This window comes from Prionailurus bengalensis, chromosome C2 (genome assembly GCF_016509475.1).
Source record: "Prionailurus bengalensis isolate Pbe53 chromosome C2, Fcat_Pben_1.1_paternal_pri, whole genome shotgun sequence".
NCBI lineage: Eukaryota > Metazoa > Chordata > Mammalia > Carnivora > Felidae > Prionailurus > Prionailurus bengalensis.
In genome coordinates, this window is record NC_057350.1 from 96,372,882 (window position 1) to 96,391,332 (window position 18,451).

Here is an 18,451-nt window from a genome sequence, read left to right on the forward strand (position 1 = left end):
TTAATAAAATGTGCCTGGTTTTTTTTTTTTTTCCTCAAGGAGAACTTGTATTCCCTAATTCTAAGCAAGTGACATCCTTTACTACCAATTTAATAACTGTTGCCTTAAAAATCAATAACTTAATTATCCAAGGCAATAAAACTTACAGCTGAATTTTTAAACACAAAGAACTCAGAAAGTAATAGGTAACATAAGTTGCTGTATTTTGAATTACTCTTCTATTCCAAAATTTAAAACTTTAAGGACTAAATGAAGAATGACAAAAATCACAGTAGGTTTATGACACAATCCCATCATGTGCCTTAAACGCGGTGGTTAAGTATTTCCTTTAAACAAAAAGGACAACTTCATTACTCATCAGTAGGCTGCTGGATTACCAGTATAACTGAATGTTGACACGACCGTCTGGAAACTAGTTTCATTTTCTTTTTCATAGTTAGATGTAATAATTGACTCTTACAGCCAACAATAGAAGATACTGAATGCTTTTTTTGTAGGTAAGAAATATAAAATGGTTCATTGTATCCAGGCTGGTAACGAGTTTATTCATGCATTAAATGGCAACACAAGCAAAATGCACAGTTGGAAAATGAGGATCAGACACATTCTTCTGCAGACATCAAGAGAGGATTGATGTACTCAAAACCTTCAAATTCAGACTGATCAATCTTCCTCACAATGTCACTGTTGAAAGAAAAATAAATTAATTTTCATAATCTAGATTTCTTCAACTTTTTATTTAAATGGTAAGCGAAAATTAAAAAACAAAAAATAAGGCTAATTTGTATAAATTATGGGGGAAGAAAGCTACAACTATTTAGATTAATCCCAAAACATCTTCTAGAAGAATCAAGAGTACTGAAAATAAAAGACTAACAATCCTGTAAGCAGGTTTAGAACTAAAAGGTAGTCCAAAATTGAAGGCTAGAAATTAAAAGTCACAAATTGTCACAATTCTGGTTAATCTTAACTTTTGACCTGAACAACACTCATACTTAGAGGCGAACATCCAGGTCTGAATTAGCATTCAATTTAGTAGTCACCTCAACAGGAAGATGGTGACAAGAAGGCCCAGAAGAAGTTAGCCAAAAGGAAAAGGCAATAGGGACAAGTACATAGAAAGACCTAGAATAAGGAGAAGACACCACAGGGAGGTCATGGGTCATAGGGTATAGAGATGTTGGCATTCTGTTATACTGGGTTTCTAATTTAATATGCAGTAAGAGTAATACCAATGAATATTTGAATACTTAAATGCACACACCATACTGCAGAGCAAAGTTACACAGGATACAGTCCCTTCCTTCGAGGAGGGAAGGTATCCCATATAAAGAAAAGCTACAAGGGAAAGCAGTACCTGCTAAGTTTCATATGGGACAGCTAAGTCTTTTTTTTTTTTAACGTTTTTATTTTTATTTTTGAGACAGAGAGAGACAGAGCATGAACGGGGGAGGGGCAGAGAGAGAGGGAGACACAGAACTGGAAGCAGGCTCCAGGCTCTGAGCCATCAGGCCAGAGCCCGACGCGGGGCTCGAACTCACAGACCGTGAGATCGTGACCTGAGCTGAAGTCGGAGGCTTAACCGACTGAGCCACCCAGGCGCCCCGGGACAGCTAAGTCTTGATCTAAGCACAGTTCTAATGAGAAGGGTGACTTCTAGTTCCAGAAATTGAGAAAGCCAGCATTCATTCCACAACCACTTACTGAACAGAATTATGAAAGACTATGTTAGGTCTGGGGAAGCGCCAAGTAATTTACTGGAGTTGAAAGCACAGGAACAGAAGCATGTCAAAGGTAGATGATCTGGGAGGAAGGTAATGGCCAGTTAAAGGAAGCCAGTAATGCTTACTAGAGTAGGGAGTTTCACCTTTACTCATCAAAGACCTGGTTGCATTTGAGGTAGTTCAGCAAGATGGAGAAGATTCCAGTATGTAAAAATGAAGGAGTTTCACCTTTATTCATCAAAGACCTGGTTGCATTTGAGGTAGCTCAGCAAGATGGAGAAGATTCCAGTATGTAAAAATGAAGGAGGCATACAGAGGGAACAGCATGAGCAAAGGTAACAGCACACTATCCGGGGATGTGGAGTAATGGAGACTGGTCAGAACACAGCATTTGTGTTGGAGCACAGTGAGAGAGGGCTGGAGAGTCGGGTGGGAGGAGAGGGTAGAAGGCCGTGACTGCTGGCTGAGATGACAGGTTTTATCTTCTAGACAAGGAGGAGGTTACTGGAGGCTTCTGACAAAGGGGGTTAAAAAACTGGTAGTGCTACTGCAGGAGATGTACAGGATGGGTTGCAAAGCAAAGGATGAGCCCGATCAGGAGGATGGTGTAATATTCTACGCATGATTTGAAAGAGGTGTGAATGGGGCTGACGACAATGGGAACGAAAACGAAGGATCTGACACAAGTGATGAAGTAAAGAAAGAACAGACAAGGAGTTGGCAGCTGAACACGTTATCGTTTGTTAAGGAAAAGGAAGCGTCAATAATCATGGACATTTTGGATCTGAATGCAGGAACACACGATGGCATAATGAGCACGAAAAAGTAAATAAAAATAAGGAACCGATTGAGAACAACAGAAAAAGAGACCATAAAGAGTCATTTTTCTTTTCTTTTCTTTCCTTTTTTAAAAGTAATTTCTACACCCGATGTGGGGCTCGAACTCACGACCCTGAGATCAAGAGTCGCATGCTCCCCTGAATGAACCAGCCAGGCGCCCCAAGAAGTCATTACCTTTATTTCAGATTTCGTATGTCTGAGGTGTTTGTCTGACAAACCAGGGAAAATGTTTAAACAAGCAGATAGAAATGCAGTTCAGGAGAGATACCAGGTGGGGGGTGCTTTAGGAACTATGGCTCATTTATTCTTCACAGCAGCCTTCTGAGGTAGGCAGTAAGAGAAGAAATAGGCACAGAGAAGTTATGAAATTTGAACCCAGGTTACTCAGTTGGTAAGAGGTGAGGTCAGGATTCAAATTCCTATCTTTTGATTAAATCTAGTGTTCTTTTTAATACATGACACTGTCAGAATAATGACTTTCGTACATTACTCTCTCCTTTGGTAGACAGTAAGCTTTTTTACAAGACTGGCCTACATCTTAATCGTCTTTAATGCCCAGTACTTAGCACAGGGCCCTTTGCTCAAAAACCGTTTGCCAATTTAGCTGGGTGTGATTTAAATAGCTGGTATCAGTGATGTGGGGCTGGCCGAAATCTCCAAGGAACAAAGTGCATATAGCAAAAAGGCAGCTGTTACGAACAGAACTGTGCAACATCTCAGTCTTGAGGGGACAGGGGAAAAAGTGGTCACAGAGATGAAGCAGACCAGGATGGGTAGCGCCCAACAAAGCAAGGCCATGAGTGCCAAATGCTTCACAGACATCAGGGGAGATGAGAACTGATCAAAACATGCTTTAAAAATCAGAAATCAACAGGGGCGCCCGGATGGCTCAGTCGGTTAAGTGTCTGACTGCAGCTCAGGTCATGATCTCACAGTCCGTAAGTTCAAGCCCTGTATCGGGCGGGCTCTGTGCTGACAGCTCGGAGTCTGGAGCTTGCTTCGGATGTTGTGTCTCCCTCTCTCTCTGCCTCTGCCTCTCCCTCTCTCAAAAAATGAATAAACACTAAACGAAAATCAGAAATTGACAAATCAACTCAACCGTCAAAAGCCGAAGAAGCAGGTTAAATTGTAAAGAGTTAAAGTGCAGGTAGTAAGAAAAGTACAAGACAATCAATGTTGACTACTCTGAAGGAGTTTGATGGAGATACTGCTTATTTATTTTTCTTTTACCATGAGCATCGAGTAATTATCTTGAAAAGAAAATGAGGGAAGAAAATATGGTGGTTTAAAGATGTGCTAAGATCCAGGGGGCAAATTAGGATATCTGAGCATGTTTATAAATAGAAGAAGAGCAGCAGGAAAAGAGAAAGAAGGTGGAGTAATGGACATAACTGACAAAATGAAATCCTGGCAGAAGCTAAGGAAACAGATCTAGGAAAATGGAGCACCCCTTGCAAAAGAGGGATAGCCTTCCAAGAATAGGGAAGAAGAAAAAGGAGGTGGGAGAGACAGCAATTCTGAGATGCAAGATGGTCTGTGACAGCTGAAAACAGAGCAAGCTCACACCAGGCAGGTCTCAATCCTTGCAGTCAAGCTAAGGCAAGGTTAGTCCGTTAGAAGTGGTGAAGGCAGGGGTAGGACTGAAGGCTTCCAAAATGTAGAGACGGTTTGAACAGCTGCATGAGGAATGTGGTAAGAATGAACAAGACAGAAGTGAAAATATAGCCAAGGAGTAAGGGCCTCCTTGAGATGACAGAATGAATCTGTAAAGAGAGGTAAACAATCAAATATGCCCAAATTATTCTAAACCATACTTTTAAAAGATGAACATACACATAAAAAATATGTCAGATCACCGCTGGCTAGACTTGGTAAGTTAATGTCATCTTTTTAATAAGCAATTTGGCAATACATATCAAGAGCTTTCAAAATTTCATACTCTTTAGGGGCACCTGGGTGGCTCGGTCAGCTGGGTGTCCGACTCTCGATTTCAGCTCAGGTCATGATCTCACAGTTTGTGAGTTTTGAGCCCCACATCAGGCTCTGCACTGACAGTGTGGAGCCTGCTTGGTATATTCATTCTCTCTCTCTCTCTCTCTCTCTCTCTCTCCCCCCCCCCCCATCCCCCTGTTCGTGTTTGTGCACTCTCAAAATAAATAAACTTAAAACAAATTTTCACTCTTTGATCTAATTCCCTCTCTGAGAATCTATCTTAAAGTAATACTCAGGAACTCAAAGACAGTCATCTTCAAAACAGTGCAGTGCAGTGCAGTGGAAAAAGCACGGGTTTCCATCCTGACTCTGCCACCTGACAGCTGTGTGACTCTGCTTGCCCTGTCTGGGTCTCAGTTTCCTCATCTGTAAGAGGAAGATGACAGTAAGTAGATTTATCATGTTGTTGTGGGAATTAGAGATAAGGCACGTAAGGCAAAGTAGAAAAGGGCAGTCGTTATAACTTATAATAGTGTAATAGATTCAAATATCCCATAACTGAATGGCTGATTCAATTATGTTATAATCTGGTAACGAAGCACCGTGTAGCCACTAAAAATGAAACTTTCAAATAACTTCAGAAATATTTCAGTCTATAGAGTTACTTACTCGTCATCTGGAGTGAGCTGGACAGGTTCATTAGTAAACTGAGAATCAAAGTTGTCCAAACCGAATTCCCCAGAAATATTTGGTTTGAAGGGAGGTACCACCTGCTTTTGCTCCATCTAGAAAGGCATATTAGATGACAGCTCAAGCCTACGTTCTTAGAAAAATTCCACCTCTACATTTCTCCTCTTCCCTCAGAGGCTTCCACATCTTATCACAGCGAGTCCTTAGGCGTGGTTCAACGGTATTCACAATGATGGAAATAATGTACAAAACTGAACGCTGATATAGGCCTTACTAATATTACAACCTGCTCCATTAAATTAATATTCTAAGCTTTTATTGTTTTAAAAGCTTTTTAAAAAGCACTTTAGAGTGTGGCTTAAGTTACTTAAGCTATGATATATTTGTTTTATTTTTTTAACATTCTTTTAAGAGAATAAAATTTGGCCCAAGATAATAAGGATACCTAATATAGAAAACAATGACAATTTACGTACCATATCCCAATCAACATTTCGAAAGAATGGGTGTCCCTGAATATCAGCAAATCCCGTTTGAGGATGACAACCCAATCGTTCCTTTGGGTCCTATGATGGAGAGAAATGTTTCAAGAACTGGATGGATATCATGCTTTAGAATAAATAAATCCTCTTTGTGACCTGGGTTTTGTGTCTATTATATAATACCTTTATCTCTGAAATTACATCATAGTACAACACTAGACTTAAATGAGTATCTGAAGCTTGTGACGAGTACAATTTCCTCATGGCTCTGTCTCCGGCTATCATGTGATTATAGTGGATATAGGTCACTACTCCTTGCTACAGGAAAAGGGGAGGGAAAAGAGAGCAGCACAATCATCTCAGCAGCATCCACCTATTTCTTTGGCACAGGTTATTGTGCTGGTCAAAATATACAAACCCCGAAACTTCACAAGTGTGTTCTTAGCTCATTTGTAAAGCTCTATGTCCAATTACAGCAACAAAACAATATAATCTGTGTATAACCGTGATACAACCATTATGTGACCCATTGGACTAAGGGGCTGTAACTTACAAGCAAACAGTCTTGGCTTATTCATTACTGTGAATGAGAACATGTTACCATTTTCCTTTCCACTAAAAGGCATTTTATTTTGAACATTAAAACCTCTCACCTTCATTTTGCAGCGTGCTAATACTTAGATTTCCATTTTAAATCTTTCTCCATCTAAAGTACTCAAAAGCCTCAATTTCTCATTTTGTTAAAATTCATCATTATCTATATTTACGTTAGATGATAAATGCACATCAACCTACTTTTTCTAACCTACAATTTATTTAAGAAAACATTTATGATTGCCAAGATCACCGTGATACAATAAGCGTATCTGGTCTCTGTCCCAGGTCCCTGACACAGCTTCTAAAACCTGAGTGAGTAATTACCTGAGTGAGCCAATTATCTTTTGTTATTCACAAGTCCCTTTCAATTACACCTGAGTTTATACTAATAATGTGACTCTTGGTGGGCTGGTAGATAGCTCAGGATGGGATCTGGTTGCCGGAGGAACCATCCATGTGATTAGAGAGTTGTAACTTTAAGCCTCATTTTCAGACGGGTGGAGGTCAACTACCAATGGATAATGATTCAATCAATTGTGTCAATGTAATGGAACCTCCATAAAGCCCTCTGAACCACAGGGTTTGGAGAGCTTCTGGGTTGGTGAATATGTCCATATGCTGGGAGACACGGAGGGTGTGTACCCTAACTCCACAGGGACAGAAACTCCTGTGCTCAGGATCCTTTTGGACTGCACCCCATGTATCTTTTCATCTGGCTGTTCATTTGTATCTTTTTTTATAACCAACCAGTGATAGCAAGTAAACTATTTTCCTGAGTTCTGGGAGCCATTCTAGCGAATTACTGAACCTGCGGTGTGAGAATTGTGGGAAGCTCAACTCTGTAGCCAAGTCAGACAGAAATGTGGGTACTCAATACTCATGACTCATGACTGGCACTTGAGGTGAAGATAGTTTTATGGGACTGAGCCCTTAAACCCCTGGAATCTGATGGTAATTCTGGGTAGTTAGTATCAGAAATAAACTGAATTGTAATACACCAAGTTGATGTCTAGAGAGGTGGAGAATTGGTTGTTGGTGTGGAAAAAAACCTACACATTTGGTGTTAGAAGTGTTATAAGTAAAAGCCATTCAGAATCATAATCTTAGATCCTAAAACTCTTCTAACCTACCGACCACAACGAAGAATTGAATGGTCTTCAGATTTTTTAAGAACCAATGACAGCATTTCATTTCTTCTGAATTTTATCTGTTTACAAGGCTTTTGACATGATAATCTGTACAGAACACTACTGTCCCAAGTGCTCAATAAGGAAAGAGATCTGTGAATAATAATCCAAAGAAAACTGAGTAACAAAGCTGTAAGTACGATTGAGGCTATCCCCAAAGATGTAATTTTTCCCTAATTGAGTACATGGTATATATATCATCTACATTAAAAAACCCATATCTGGGGCGCCTGGGTGGCGCAGTCGGTTAAGCGTCCGACTTCAGCCAGGTCACGATCTCGCAGTCCGTGAGTTCGAGCCCCGCGTCGGGCTCTGGGCTGATGGCTCAGAGCCTGGAGCCTGTTTCCGATTCTGTGTCTCCCTCTCTCTCTGCCCCTCCCTGTTCATGCTCTGTCTCCCTCTGTCCCAAAAATAAATAAACGTTGGAAAAAAAAAAAATTTAAAAACCCATATGTAATACATAGCTGGCAGTGACTTACACTGTCAAAATGGAAAGGACAATTCATCTCAGGATCTAATACTCTTTGGTAAAGAGATAAGTTCTAGATCTAACTGAAAAAAAATTATTATACGCTAGTGTTTTGGAATATTACACTGCCTGAACCTCTACTTAGTCTCATCTATACAGAGATAAACCGCTGAAGATTTTTACATTCAATTTATACCTTGTTGAGAAAACTCTTCAGGACACTTGCAGCTTTTACAGACAGAGAGCGTGGTATGCGAATTTGTTTTTCCAAAATAACTAGAAAGATAAAACAGTGGTATTATATTTCACTTTTACATAGCTTCAATTTTACATTTTTATTATGAGCTACTTAAGGGCGTTCTCGAAGAAAAAAATAAGTTTTCTCAGGCTCGCTCCTCTCCTTCCCTCTCAGAGAGCCTCTTCTCTGAATGCTGTCCTTATCATTTACATGCATATTTTATTCTTTGACTACCTTACTGTGCCTCGGTTTCCTCATCTGTAAAATTAGAATAAAAATAATACCTACTTCATGGGGTTGTTATGAGGTTTAAATGAGTTAATAGCTACAAAATGTGAGGTACATGTTACTATACTCAATTTTATTAGACATTGCCAAGTTGTTCTCCAAAGCTGTTAAATCAATTTTCACTGCTTGCCAGCAGTCTATGAGAGTTCCACTTACTCCATCCACATCCTCACCAGCCCTGGTATTATCGGACTTTAAAATTTCTGCCAAATGCACGGGCAGGAAATAGTAGCTCATTAATGTTTTAATGTGCAAACCCCTAATTACTAGTGAAGCTGAATGCTTTTTCATATATTCCATGGCCATCTGGATTTTCTGTTACATGAAACGGCTATTCATTTCCTGTGATGGCCTTAATTATTAAATGTAGAATTTCATGGAAATCTTTGGACTGGGTGTTGGGAGCAGGGGGTGATCCCTTGTCTGGGTTTTTTTTTTTTTTTTTCTGTTTGAGTCTTTGTGTTTCCAATTGTGGGCCTTCTTTTCTTCACCTTTTGATCCTCTTATATTCTTGGTACCCCACTTTTTCCTCCATATTGTTCTTGGACTTATGCACTCAGCCTCGGGGTCCATGTGGAAAGATATTCCTCTCTAGCCACAGGATTCCTTCTTCTAATCTCTGTGATATACAATCTGAAGGAACTTCTTTGTTATATTTCTGAGTATGAGAAAGTAGTTGGTAAATGGGACTGAAGGAACAGAAGTAGGAAGATATATTTTTAAAAAAATGAAGGGGTGCCTGGGTGGCTCCGTTGGTTGGGCATCTGACTCCTGATTTCAGCTCAGGTCATGATCTTGCAGTTCGTGAGTGCGAGCCCCACGTTGGGCTCTGTGCTGACAGTGCAGAGCCTGCCTGGGATTCTCTGTCTCCCCCTCTCTCTGCCCTTCCTTCTCTCACTCTCCTTCTCTCTCTCAAAAATAAATAAATAAATAAACATTAAAAAAAAAATGAAGAAGTATATTGTCCAATTATTCTCTTCTTACTCAAGGTAAAAATCTGAGCCATCCTCATTCATACCCTAGAATAGGTTATTCACAGAGAATCTGTAAAATACCGCAAATTACCTTGGAAAAGATAATCCTCTGTGTTTTGATCAGGGTTATCCGAGCTTCCAACAATATCAAATGGAGATCTGCCTGCCATCATCTCAAACATTAGTACTCCAAGAGCCCACCAGTCGACACTGAAACCTTCAAAAAAGAAATTTTTTGAAGCAACAAATTATCTATTCTGCATTCTTAAAAGTAACTTGAGATGCATTTCATTGTACAATTAAAAAATAAACGTAATGAAAAATAAACTCTAAATGCATTATAACTATCATGGTTGGCAGTGAAGATTATAGGAATATTTTACTTATCAACAAGGGGAGGTACCTAAAAGATAACTTTAAAAATAAAATATTGGGGAATAAATATTGGAAATGAAACACTAAGTTCCTTCTCCCAAATATGCCTGTAATTTCAGACTCATAGTCTGTATCTTTTTTTTTTTTTTTGAGGATATAATTAAATTTTATTTGAGAATAACTTTCGTGGGTCTGAAACTTGATCTTCTGCTAGTTGATTAAAGATCCTTGAAGGACCTTGGAAGCCGATTCTGAACGGCTGTCAGAAGTACCATCCTCTTCACATCTGCTGAAATCACAGGGCCAGAACCCAAGAAGTCCAATGTTTTGAGATAAATATATTCTCTGGTTCCTGACAAGCAGTCAATCTCTCCCTCATTTTTCAGATTCCTGGAGGAAATATCCCAGGAAATGTGAACAATCTTCCAGGGGTTCATGACTTTGTAGTCACATGGCTAAAGTTTAAATCCTTACTCTGCCACTTTCTAGCTGTATGATCTCGGGCAAGTTATCTAAACTTTCTGTAAAATGGGAATTAACAATGCTTACCTCCTAGGATTATTGAGAAGATTAATTTAGTTAATATAATGGAAACTGCTTGGATTAGTGCCTAGAACTTTTAGTGTTGCCATTAATAAAATATTCAAATCTATACCCCCAAATACTGCTAAGGTCCCACTGTCTCTTATTTCATTCATATTTTAGGGTTTTCATGTAGGTTTTAAGGGGATCAAGGAAGTTTATATTAATAAGATTAGTATTTAAATACTACAGAGTACTATAATGCAGTGGGTACCACATTTAACCACCCATCTAGCACTTAGCTAAAATAACACCTATTTATTTATTACCATAATCTTCTCCTCTTAAAATTTCAGGAGCAATGTAATTGGGAGTACCGCAAAAAGTGCTGGTTGTATCTCCTGGCCGTAATCCTTCCTTTTAAAAAAATAAAAAAGAAAGAAAAAAGAGAAAAGAAATAATAAGATCAAAAATTATCTTTTAAATTCATCTCTTTTATTTCATTTGTTATATAAGCTCAGCATCTACAGGTAATATATTAAGCTTAAATAAAATATTACTAGTACAGTTGTCTTTATTATTAAAATCATGAGTTGCCCCTAAATAGCTTAAAGAAAGCCTGTCCTTATTAGATGTTGGTGGACAGTTCAATTAAAATAAAAATTGTACTTGAAATAATTTATATTCAGGTAAAAACTTAATATAAAAATTTTAATTATATGAGTAAAAGGAATCATATTTTATGAAGAAAAGCACTTTAAATCCCACCTGCTAACACAAGCACTGTTGGTTGTTTTTCCTAAGGCACAAATTTTTTGGCTTTGTATTTCAATAGCTACCAGATGGAAAAAATTAAGGCAGAAGACACTAATGTGTATAACAGAAAAACTACACACTGAGAAATGGAACAATCACCAAAAATTTATAACAAACTTGTATGCACCTAACAACACAGCCTCAAAACACAAAGTAAAAATAGACAAATTAGAAGAATTTCACAATCCCTGCTATGGAATGGGCATTTGTATGCCCCCCCCCCTGCCATTCATATGTTGAACACTTAATGTGATAACACTGGGAGACAGAGACTTTGGGAGGTAATTAGTTATGATGGGATTAGTGTCTTTATAAGTGTCTTTATAAGAGGAAGAGAACTCCCTCTTTCTCTCCCTGCCATGTAAGAATACAACAAAAAGACACATTTGCAAACCGTGAAGAATGCCTTCACCCATCTGCAAGCCATGAAGAGTGCCTTCATGCATCTGAAAACCATAAAGAGTGCCTTCGCCAGACACTGGATCTACTAGCACTTTGATCTTGAACTTCCCAGTCTCCAGAACTATGAGAAATAAATGTCTGTCTTTTAAGCCACTTAGTCTACAGTATATTGATATAGCAGGCTGAACTGATAATACAATCCCAAATCATGACAGGTGATTTCAAAACATCTGTATCAGAAAATGACATATCATACAGACAAAAAAATTAGTAAGCAGAAAAAGATTTGACAAAAGCTAAATATATATATGTATATGTATAATATACATATATAATATACATACATATGTATATTATACATATACATATATGTATACATACATATAATATGTATATACATACAGATACATATTATACATATACATATACGTATGTATACATACATATAATATGTATATACATACATATACATACATACAAATATGTATAATCTGTGTGTACATGAGGAGAAAAGGGGAAAGAAAAGAGAGAGTGTGAAGGACATAGACTCCCTGCATGCAAAAAAGAGATTATATATTCTTTTTTTTTTTTTTAATTTTTTTTTTTTCAACCTTTTTTATTTATTTTTGGGACAGAGAGAGACAGAGCATGAACGGGGGAGGGGCAGAGAGAGAGGGAGACACAGAATCAGAAACAGGCTCCAGGCTCTGAGCCATCAGCCCAGAGCCTGACGCGGGGCTCGAATTCACGGACCGCGAGATCGTGACCTGGCTGAAGTCGGATGCCTAACTGACTGCGCCACCCAGGCACCCCTATATATATCCTTTTTAAAGTACATATGGGATACTGACCAAATACTAAGTCACAAAGGAAATCTCAATATATTTTCAAAGAACTAATATCATTCAGACCATTTTCTGGCCACAAGGCAATTAAATAAGATATCAACAATAAAAAGATAGTTTAAAAACAAGCTAACAGTAAATTTACAATTAAATAAAAGGCAATTCATTTTTGTGAGTTTTATTAAGTAATGCATGCCCATTATAATAACCTCAAAAATATGTAAAAGTAAACAGAATGTATGATGCTACATAATAGAACATACAACACATATAGAAACAGACAATGCCAGGGGTGCCTGGGTGGCCCAGTCGGTTAAGCGTCCGACTTCAGCCAGGTCATGACCTCGCGATCCGTGAGTTCGAGCCCCACATCGGGCTCTGTGCTGACAGCTCAGAGCCTGGAGCCCGCTTTGGAGTCTGTGTCTCCCCCTCTCTCTGCCCCTGCTTGTGCTCTATCTCTCAAAAATAAAGAAACATTGAAAAAAAAAAAAAGTTTAAAAAAATAAAAATAAAAAAAAGAAACAATGCCATACTTTAAAACTCTATTTAATGTTATTTATAAACATTTTATATTGTTATGAAGTTTTGGCAAACATCTTCTAAATGACTTTATAATGCTATGTTTTGTGGTCACTCTGTAATTTCCCCTAATTATTCTCCTTACTAGCCATTTAGATTATTTAAAATATTTAAAATACTTATCACCAACTACAAGAAAAAAATTTTGGTCATAAACCTTTTCTCATAGGCCAAAAAATTTACTCAGGATATCCCAGAGGCAGAAATGATATTTGCAAATGACGTATCAAAGGGTTAGTATCCAAAATCTATAAAGAATTTATCAAACTCAACACCCAAAAGACAAATAGTCCAGTGAAGAAATGGGTAAAAGACATCTAGATGGTTAACAGACACATGAAAAGATGCCCAACATCACTCATCATCAGGGAAATACAAATCAAAACCATGATGAGATACCACCTCATACCTGTCAGAATGGCTAAAATTAACAACTCAGACAACAACAGATGTTGGCAAGGATGTGGAGAAAGAGGAACCCTTTTGAACTGCTAGTGGGAATGGAAACTGGTGCAGCAACTTTGGAAAACAATATGGAGGTTCCTCAAAAAATTAAAAATAGAACTACCCTATGACCCAGCAATTGCACTACTAGGTATTTATCCAAAGGATACAGGTGTGCTGTTTCGAAGGGACACATGCACCCCAATATAGCAGCACTATAGACAATAATCAAAGTATGGAAAGAGCCCAAATGTCCATTGACGGATGAATGGATAAAGAAGATGTGGTATATATACACAATGGAGTATTACTCGGCAATCAAAAACAGTGAAATCTTGCCATTTGCAACAACATGGATGGAACTTGAGTGTATTGTGCTAAGTGAAATTGGTAAGAGAAAGACAATTATCGTATGACTTTACTCATATGTGGAATTTAAGATACAAAACAGATGAACATGAGGGAAGGGAAGCAAAAATAATATAAAAACAGGGAGGGGAACAAAAGATAAGAGACTTTTAAATATAGAGAACAAACTGAGGGTTGCTGGAGGGGGTTCTGGGTCAGGGGTGGGCTGAATGGGCAAGGGGAATTAAGGAAGACACTTGTTGGGATGAGCACTGGACATTATATGTAGGGGATGAATCACTGGATTCTACTGCTGAAATCATTATTGCACTATATGCTAACTAACTTGGATGTAAATGTAAAGAAAGAATATCCCAGAGGCAGAAGTTCTAAATCAAAGAGTGTGCCTGTATATCTTTAAGATTCCTGATACATCCCCACCAAACTGCTTTACAAACAGTTATAACAATGCATACACTCACCAATGACATAGAAGAATGCCATTTCTTCAGACTCTGTAAGCAGACTATTATAATTAAAAAAAAAAAAAACAGTATCTGGCATGCAAAAATAAAGACTATTTTTTTAATGTGTACACTTTCTAACAAGGTTAACATTTTTAATGGGTTTTTTGTTGTTGCTGTTCAGCTTTATTTTCCTTTGACAAATTATAGGACATTTTTCTTTTGAAATAAGAAAAAAATCCCCTGGTAGAAAAGTGACAGAGATAAAAAAAAAAAAAAAAGGTATCACAAATCTCATAAAAAATGGATATATAGGGGTTTGCCTACTAAATGTTTACTTGTTTATAACTAAAGATGTGTATAATAGAAAAATGTAAGGAAATAGAAATTTAATATAAGAAAAGATAAAAATGTCTGAGTTTTGTACCTAAAAGCAAAAATACCTGAGGTAAAGATTTTCTTTTAAGGTCATTATCAAGAGATAATGACATTAAATCTTCAATACTGTTAGAGTGTCTTACTTAATGTTAGCATTTAAACAGTTTAAATAGTCTCCAAGCTCTGGAGGCACTTCCTTCAGGTAAATGGGAGAGTGTGATCCATACGTTTACATGCTTGTTGCCATATTACCGTGTGCAGATAATTCTGGCCCGGCTACTTCAACAAGGAGAGTAGCACCCTACACGTTTTGTGGAAAAACACTGGACTCTTAAATAAAAAACTGTTACAAAAAGAATATAGGTCCGAGAAATAAAGGACATGTCCTGAGAGTAATTGAAATTCTTATTTTGTTCTACTGTACTTTATGTCAGATATTTAAATTTTAAATACAAAAAATGATACATTTCCTGGGAAAATCTTGAATACATTATCACGAGTCACAATTAAATGGCGAAAAGTAGACGGTGACACGCAAGTAGTTACGCTAAAGTCATGGGATTGCAGACAATTTTTATTTCCAAATTTTCTCCAGTACTTTCACAACATTCAAAATAAAATGTTACAGACAATAAAAAGAAATTAACTCTTATTATAGCACATATAACAGTCACAGAAAATATGGACTTTTGTAAATGATTAGAAAACATGTATATTTTTCTTTGTGCTAAAATTCCAAAAAGCATCCCAAACAGGGTAGCAATCATTTCTCCATCTTTAAATATTGTTATTTTACCAAAACAATTTTATGAGCTGCTGAGACCTTCTGATTAACTAGAAATGCCTCTCACCTTACACATGCCATAGTCAGTCAGTTTGATATGTCCTTCTGAGTCCAGCAATACATTGTCCAATTTCAAATCTCTATAAATTATCCCTCGTTCATGAAGATAATTTAATGCTAGACTGATTTCTGCAGAGTAAAATCTAAAAAGAAAAATAACTCATTTGATTCAAGTTTCGGAATTGTGGTAAGTTTCTAGAAGAGGTTATTTAAGTCCTATCCCCATCTGCAAATGAAAACACCAAAATCGTGTCAAAAGATTTTTTTCTTCCTATGTTTTTAGAAATGACACCAAAACACAAACTGAAGTACACTTTAAAATATCTTAAGGGTGCCTGGGTGGCTCAGTTCACTGAGTGTCTGACTTCAGCTCAGGTCATGATCTCGTGGTTCATGGATTCGAGCTCCCTATCAGGCTCTGTGCTGACAGCATAGAGCTTGCTTGGGATTCTCTCCCCTCTCTCTGTGCCCATCCCCTGCTCGAGCATGCGCGCATGTGCGTGCGCTCTCTCGCACATGCTTGCTCTCTCAAAATGAATAAACTTTAAAAAAATTAAAAAGAAATAAAGAAAAAAATACCTGAGCCCAAAACACTATTACAGAAGTTCCAGTCTACATTGAACTCATACTTTTCAAAAAATTATTAATTTGAAAGTCTCAAACAGAAGTTCTTAATCTGGGTCCTTACATAGACTTCAGACAGTCCACACTGCTACAACTGGAGGCTCAGTTGTGCGTACGTGTGTACATCTACATCTCCTCCCTCTACAGAGTTTCCATAGCTTCTATCACTTCTCTAAGAGACAAATATCTCTCCAAATGCTAAGAATCATTGATTGGTCTAGAATTAAAAAAAAAAAAAATACTAAAAGTTTAACTCAAACTATAAAATGCACACCAAAATTCTAGAAAATGAATTATCCTACAACCATACCATTTAACATCAAAGAAAGGGTTTTTTAAAAACTGCCACTAACTCATTGGCGATAACCAGAACTTTTGACCTGAACAATGAAAATAAAACACTCAAGTTGGTTTATTGCTACTTTGGGGAATGTTATCATGATCATGTTTGGAGGTACATAACACAAACCTTCTCAGTTACTTAATTCTATGAATAGAGAACCTGAGCCCTTATTTTGTACTTTGGTTTCCAGAAAAGCACAAAACCAGAACTGACACTTTAATACAGTAAAAACTACTTTCCCCATGTCCAACTGAGCAAACAAGGAACAAATACAGGCTCTGGTCACAATTAGAAATGTCATTTGTGGCTCTGCTATAAAGGGCAACCATTTAATAAAGACTAAATAAATGAACATACAGGAAATTAAAACAAAACAAAACACAGTTTGGTCTGAGATTAGATTAGTACAATTTCTACCTTTTAATAAAATTGAAGGATAGTATCTCTTTTTGATAAGAAAGAATCAATGTATTAGCAAGATTTCCACTAAATTGGGGCACCTGGGTGGCTCAGTTGGTTAAGCGTCCGACTTTGGCTCATGTCATGATCTCACTGTTTGTGAGTTCGAGCCCCGCATCAGGCTTTGTGCTGACAGCTCAGAGGCTGGAGCCTGCTTCAGATTCTGTGTCTCCCTCTCTCTCTCTGACCCTCCCCCACTTGCACTCTGTGTGTATCTCTCTCACTCAAAAATAAACACTAAAAAATAAAAAAATTTAAAAAAAAGATTTCCACTAAGTACTTACAAAAATAAAATCTTTAACCTTTGTTACACGCATATACAAACTCATATGCCTCATCTTTTGCGGAGCACAACAGGGTGAGAATTATTGCTAATTATGAGTACAAAACAAAACAAATCATGGCACTGATGAATTAAACTTCTCCAAGGCCATGATCCTTCCCTACCTAATTCCTCCAACATATAAGCAATTTACAATCTTATATAATAATGTCAAATTAAGGACAGAAAATAAACAAATAAATACATAATATTTAATGATCTTTTCTTATTCATCAACATGTATGAGATCAGAGAAAAGAAAGCCAAAGGCAGAACAATTCAGAAATTGTAATTACAGGAAGAATAGTCAGAATTACATAAAACCTTAAGAGGAATTGTTTTATTACTCTCAACTATATACAAATAATAAGTGTAAATCCATCAATTATTTCAATGGTGGGTGTTGAATAGATAAAATAATTGGGTTTAGTTAACTGAAGGTTTCCCCTTGAATAGTTTTTATACTTTTCAATTACTTACATTAATATATGTAAATACATAATGTTACACATATGTTATAATATAAACTTTTACCTTAGCCTCTATATGACTTCCAAAAAATTAACTAGTATCAAAATAAGTGATTTATCTACCCTTTCAAACTCTGGCACATAAAAAGTCCCATAGCATCCCCTACCCACGACCCCAGACAAAAATCCAACGGTACCTGGCATGTTCTTCAGGAAGTTTTCTTTGTCGCTGCATATGAAACATTAGATCTCCTCCATTTACATACTCTATGACAAAGAACAATCTAAAACACAGAAGAGATAAGAAAAAAAAAAAAAAACCCAAATGAACATAGGAAGGAAAAAAGAGAGACAAACCAAGACACAGACTCAACTATAGAGAACAAACTGATGGTTACTGGTGGGGAGGTGGATGGGGACGATGCGTTAAATGGGTGATGGGGATTAAGGAGGACACTTGTGATGAGCACTGGGTGTTATAGGTCAGTGATGACTCACTAAATTCTATACCTGAAACTAATATTACACTGTATGTGAGTGAACTGGAATTTAAATGAAAACGTGGGAGAAACAAAATTAAAAAGAAAGAAAGAAAGAAAATTAGCAGGGCTTAACTCTAGGAACTTGACATGTCAGTGGGCTTAAAAAATAAAAATAAAAAAACACAGGAGAGAGCACATGACACCAAAATCCAAAACGAGGCAGTGTAACTTTGCATTTTTAAACACTATAGAGAGCAGTTACAACATAGAGAGCATTCTACAGATTTATCCTGAACAAACACTCCAGGAATTT

General features: G+C 37.2%; 1 protein-coding gene across 1 annotated transcript in view; it reads right to left on the reverse strand.

Moving 5' to 3' along the window:
• Positions 1–524: 524 nt before the first annotated feature.
• Positions 525–18,451, reverse strand: part of PRKCI (protein kinase C iota) — a 71,837-nt gene continuing 53,910 nt past the window's right edge. Inside the window, exons 11-18 of the mRNA XM_043594928.1 lie at positions 17,854–17,940; positions 15,446–15,581; positions 10,648–10,735; positions 9,513–9,638; positions 8,118–8,197; positions 5,663–5,752; positions 5,166–5,281; positions 525–684 (exon numbers count right to left, since the gene is read on the reverse strand). Coding sequence (XP_043450863.1) covers positions 597–684; positions 5,166–5,281; positions 5,663–5,752; positions 8,118–8,197; positions 9,513–9,638; positions 10,648–10,735; positions 15,446–15,581; positions 17,854–17,940 — 811 coding nt within the window. The 3' untranslated portion in view covers positions 525–596. The remainder of the gene's footprint in view (positions 685–5,165; positions 5,282–5,662; positions 5,753–8,117; positions 8,198–9,512; positions 9,639–10,647; positions 10,736–15,445; positions 15,582–17,853; positions 17,941–18,451) is intronic.